Source organism: Priapulus caudatus, unplaced genomic scaffold (genome assembly GCF_000485595.1).
Source record: "Priapulus caudatus unplaced genomic scaffold, Priapulus_caudatus-5.0.1 Scaffold1051, whole genome shotgun sequence".
In the NCBI taxonomy this organism is placed as follows: Eukaryota; Metazoa; Priapulida; class Priapulimorpha; order Priapulimorphida; family Priapulidae; genus Priapulus; species Priapulus caudatus.
The window spans coordinates 74,165-80,096 of NW_014578112.1; the positions used below are offsets into that span (position 1 = coordinate 74,165).

Below are 5,932 nucleotides of genomic sequence, written 5' to 3' on the forward strand. Positions count from 1 at the left end.
CACAGAGAGATTATACATGAATCAAAATCATCACCATTAGTAATTGTCATATCAATTTGTAAATATACGTAATACCATGCCAACTTAAAACGTATTGATATGACACATGCAATACACAGCATCATTACACACAGTCACACACCAAAAAATTCATTACTACTGTATTACACTCATACGAATTGTATGAATATGCACACGTATGAAGGTGACTAAAGCGCAATATACGATCTAGCTAAGGTGCACATCTGGTAACCTATTTCATCACATTAAAAAAAGCCAGATGGCAAAAGGCAAAGATGCCATTTTACACACACACACACACATCCAAATTCACTAAGCAACATCCTCACGTGGTGAATGATAATATAGTCATGCATGCAAACCAATGAATGTACGCTCCTAGACTGACTAGCTCCACTCCTTTCTGCTCGGAGTTGCGGTAGTCGTCTCACACGATAAGGTTCCACTGTCGACCATTGAAACAGGAGAGATCCTCAACTCAAAAACATCCTCATACTCGCTTAGTCTTGTCTTTTGGTTGTTGAAGAGCGCCTATCACTGGTGATTCTAATCCTCATCCCGAGTTAGCACCTCAGTGCGGCGTCCATCGATTAGCTGCCATTCCAACCTTGATTGAGAGGTTATGTCTTTGGAGAAGCAACTACTATCTTAGATGAATTGTGATATATAAGCGCCATAAAAATCTTGGGCCAATCACAGTTAGCCGTCATTTAAGCATCTTTTTGTGCTAGTGCGGGCTTCAGACAGGTCGGTAGATATGAAATAATATCTAACTGGCTTATCCTGGGCTCTCTACCTCTTCTCTGTCTCTCTTTGTCTATTATATATAATATATATATATATATATATTATTTTATATTACACTTGCGCACCATCACACAGCGCAAGCAACGCACGCACAGTCACAGCACAGCGACGCACGCCATGGCACATCACACGGACATTAAACACCTCAAATTTGAATTATTTTAGTAAAGAAAATGATTATTGAAGGGTTGATTAAGTGGTAGCAGTTTAAGAATACTTGACATGTTAGATAGGGAACGTTTTACTAATGGTAAACTTTTACACTTACTCTTACTAACAAGGGAATAGCTTAGATAAAACTAAAAGCAGAATTGCAATCCCAATTCATTCAATGTCAGCCCATAGTTGCATACAGTCTATGCTTCAGTTGCACCCCCACTATTGTGTTTCTTGTATCTTATCATGCTGCTTAAAATGGTGTACTTACTACGTGTCAGGAGATATTAGATCAACAACATAGCACCTAAGTGACGTGCTATCTCCTACGTTTGCTGTCGTCCTCCGACTGATGTCAACAATATCCGGGTTGCCGGCAGCTGAAATAAGAATTTTCCATATTATTACTGTACCAGCCACTTATATTTTATATTTCTCACTTTTAGCACATACCTGGGTATATTAAAGTAGAATGTCAGTAATCCATGTGTTAAAAGGTATACATTGTGAATGATAAACGTGGGTTAATTAGTTAAGTTAAAAAAAACAATTGTAAATCGATTGGCTTACATTAGCTACACTTTGTAAGATGGGTTCATGCAATGTATAAGGAGTGTTGCATTTAGTAGACAGGGCGTAGCTAGGGTAAAATGGATGTGTACGCACATACGGGCGCCACAGGCAGCCGTGTGCTAGGGGAGTCCAGGGGCATCCCACCCCCTAAATTTTTTTTCAAACAATGGTGCAAAATGGTGCATTTTGGCACATCCAGTCACTGCCGACTCTATCTCTCTCTCTCTCTCTCTCTCTCTCTCTCTCTCTCTCTCTCTCTCTCCAATAAAAATTAAATGCTTGGTGAAATGTGTACGCAACTGAGTATCTGCGTTACAGTAGCTACGCCCCTGGTAGAGCACTATAAAACATTAATCAAACACTAGGAACTAAGTAATGAATTTCATGTGATCTTGCTGTTAAAATTTAAAAGCATAAATGCTATAGCTGGCATACCTCTTACTGTGACTTCTACATCCTTGCTTACAGGATCATCATTGGTTGTCTCACATCTGTAGGTTCCCTCGTCTGAATTCCCGATATTAGTAACTGTTAATGTAAATATATCCTCATCTCTATCAGTGTCCATCTCTGTGCTGAATCTTCTATCACTGATGATTCTGTCTTCACCACGGGTCAGTACTTCAACGTTCCTCCCATCCACTAGCTGCCACTCAACCTGACAATAATTGGCTATTATGAGCATACCATAGTGACAAAACAGTACAATGCATGTGTAATTTAACATATATAGAGTAATAATCTGGTTAAAGGCAGTTAAGGGCAGTGAGAATGGAATTAAGAGCAGCGGTGATAAACTCTACACGTTAATCCGTTCAGCAATGATTAAGCTAAATGTAATAAACCTGAGAGAGATCTTTACTGCCATAACCATTCTCTAGAATTATATAATCACTAAAATGGTAGTAAAACATAAGATTATAGGTACGATGCTGACTAGTCAAAGTGTTATGATCACTATACCTACCGTTGAACGCCCCAAGTCTGTCACGTAGCACTCTAGCTCAAGATCGCTACCAACACTGACACTGGTATCACTGGAAACTTCTCCTATATTTGGAGTGCCGCTTCCTGAATAGCATAAAAAAAATAAAAAAATAGGTGTTTTATTGTTAGCTTAATGGATTTCCATCCGAATAGAGGTAATTAAACAGCTATATAGGCTACCCACTGGAAAATTTTGAGAAATAGTAATCATTATAGTAGACTAATGCATTTGCATTATCAATTTTGGCTTGAAAAAAGTACGATTCATAGTTGGACAAAGTAATTACCTACCTATTTGTTTTTACACAAAGATAAGTTATTACATAAATATATACTACGGGTTTCTATAAGATTTATGTTCCGTACTTATGCATACATATGCCAAAAATGCACGAACTATAGTGATACCACCATTTCATCTTAAGAACTTTTTTTAATTCAAAAATACTCAAAAATTAATATAAAAAACTTGTAGCAAGACAAAACTAATGAATCATGGCTCCCTATGCTCACAATTTTGCATAAATCACACATGTATATCAACACTAACCATTAACAAATAACACTAAATACACAAAATTCTACCTCCTATAGTGACTTCAACATCTTCGGAAACTGGGTTTCTGTTAGTTGTTTCACATCGATAAGTGCCCTCATCTGATGACCTTGCTGATCTTATTGTCAAAGTGTAGACATCCTCATCTCGAATCGACCTCTTTTCCGCTGACACTCTGCGGTCACTGGTGACTCTGTCCTCATCACGAGTCAATACTGTGACATCACGACCATCAACCAGCTGCCACTCGACCTTAAACAGTAACATATGGTACTTGTATAGCTGCATACGTACATCAGCAAGAATCACGTTTTTATCGTAGTGCAATTTACCATGACGTAAAACGAAACAAAGTGGGTGGAATAAAGGAAAATTTCTTACAACTAAATAAATACAAACTAAAACTAAAACAGTCTTTATAAAAATGTTAAAAAGCTAGCAAGTAATACAAAAATCATTACAAAGATTTACATCCATAATAATCAGCATAACTTTAAACATATGTCACTGCCCACCAGTTGGCATCCTTAAGCAGCAAAATTATGATACCCCACCTTTTGTATTACAATGCTTTGCAATATTGTATATTAAATCTTTATGTTTTAGATATCCATTAAACATGTGAGCTTTTTTGATCCATTAACTCCCTTGTATTTGCAGAGTAGGTTCAAGCTCACCATTGAGGTACCAATGTCAAGTACGTAACACTCAAGAACCACGTCACTATCAATGTTGAATCTAGAATCTTCCGTGATGTCGGAGATGCTAGGATCACCTGAAAGCAAACAAGACAGTTGACTTAAATGCACTTCAAAAACAAAATTCAACTAGGTGAACAGGTAAATTTAAATGGGTTACAAATAGCATACGTTTAACCACTCAAATAAGAGATATTTGTGTTGCTGCCACCAAATTCAAATCACTAAAACCTGGTGTGACCCTATAATTTGAAACTGATAACATATAACACTTACAACATTATATACAGTTCTACAGACCATTTTGAGTTTTTCCTACTAGTTTCGTTTTTTGTTAAAACTACGTGAAACAATGAATTAAAGCCAAAAAGTGACTTTCACAGCAAATGCTCACTCACGTACCAGCCCCCCCTCTCACGGTTAACTCTACTTCATCGCTGACTGGATCATCATTGGTTGTCTCACACCTGTAAGTTCCTGAATCTGAACTTTTTACATTCGTGATGGTCAAGACAAATATCTCCTCATCGTCAAACGTTTCCATCGTTGCTGAAAATCTCCGGTCACTGGTGACCCTGTCTTCCTTCCTAGTCAGAACTGTGACTTCACGACCATCAACTAGCTGCCACTCAACCTTAACAGAAACGTAACAACCAACTTACAAAATATTTTTGTTGAAGGCATTTAGTGGTTGATTAATCTCATAATTATTATTAAATATTCATAATCAATTAAGCCACTCATAGTAATTAAAAAAATTGTTGTATTGAAGGAAATACACAGGTCTTGAATTGTTACTCCTACATAGCCAGCACCTCATGGGAAAAATCATTACTATACGAAAATGAATAAGAGACTTTGGATCCTTGCTGCTTGATTATCTTAACATTAGACAATAATTTTTGCTAAACAAAATTCATGCTGATTATGTCACATGGGGACTTACAGTTGATTGGGTCAGACCAGCTACAAAGCACTCAAGAACAACAGTTGTGCCCGAATTCACAGTTCTGTCTGGAGTAACCTCAACTATCTCTGGATCTTCACTACCTCCAGAACCTGAAACAGAAGTAATGTTACTATATATTAGCAATATTTGCTACCATAATTATTCATAGTACAGTTACACATTTACTAATATATTATGTGAATAAATATACATATTACATCAGGTCATTCAAAGTATTATTTACCTCCTACAGTGACCTCCACATCCTCGCTTACAGGATCATCATTGGTTGTCTCACATCTGTAGGTTCCTTCGTCTGAATTCCTGATATTAGTAACTGTTAATGTAAATATGTCCTCATCTCCATCAGTGTCCATCTCTGTGCTAAATCTTCTATCACTGATGATTCTGTCTTCACCGCGGGTCAGTACTTCAATATTTCTGCCATCCACTAGCTGCCACTCAACCTGAGAATAGTTAAGATTATCCATATTATAAGCACAAAAACAAAACTTCAAATTCTTCTATTACTGTATTAATTATCACAAAGCCATAATAATGTCTGTCAGGGAATATATATAGGTAATATGGGGGTATACTCTTCCATAGAATACACCATCGAATTCAGCACATTAACACACTTACAGTTGATGATGTCAGGCCAGTGACAAAACACTCCAGGACTAAATCATTGCCTGTTCTGATGGTTTTGTCAGAAGTGACATCCACAATCTCAGGATCTTCTCCACCGCCAGAGCCTTTGAAAAAAGTAATTACGCACACTTTTCTCAGAAATATCTCATCAAATGAAACAAATAGTGATAACGAAGTGGTTAATGCACCGGTATATTGAAAAGAGCAACATGTAATGAATTTTCTTTTAAATATATCATTGCAATATTGTAGTTTTACAGTCAAAATAAATTAGTCACAGGTTTTTCTGTTAGAAATTGTGTTTATATTTTTTTGGGTAAGGAAATAAACATTTTCCATACAAAATATATTTCTTAACCCATATCCGATTTTTATTTTGTTCATAAGAAACAGTTTCCTGGGAGCAAGTGCAGAGTGTAACACATATACATTCACACCTAAAAACACCCATACCTGTCACAGTGACCTCCACATCCTCGCTTACAGGATCATCATTGGTTGTCTCACATCTGTAGGTTCCTTCGTCTGAAT

General features: G+C 36.8%; 1 protein-coding gene across 1 annotated transcript in view; it reads right to left on the reverse strand.

The window, feature by feature from the left end:
- Nucleotides 1–5,932, reverse strand: part of LOC106815149 (muscle M-line assembly protein unc-89-like) — a gene marked incomplete at its 5' end in the record, with an annotated part of 69,224 nt that overhangs the window by 36,448 nt on the left and 26,844 nt on the right. The window contains 1 exon segment of the mRNA XM_014819582.1: nt 5,855–5,932. Coding sequence (XP_014675068.1) covers nt 5,855–5,932 — 78 coding nt within the window.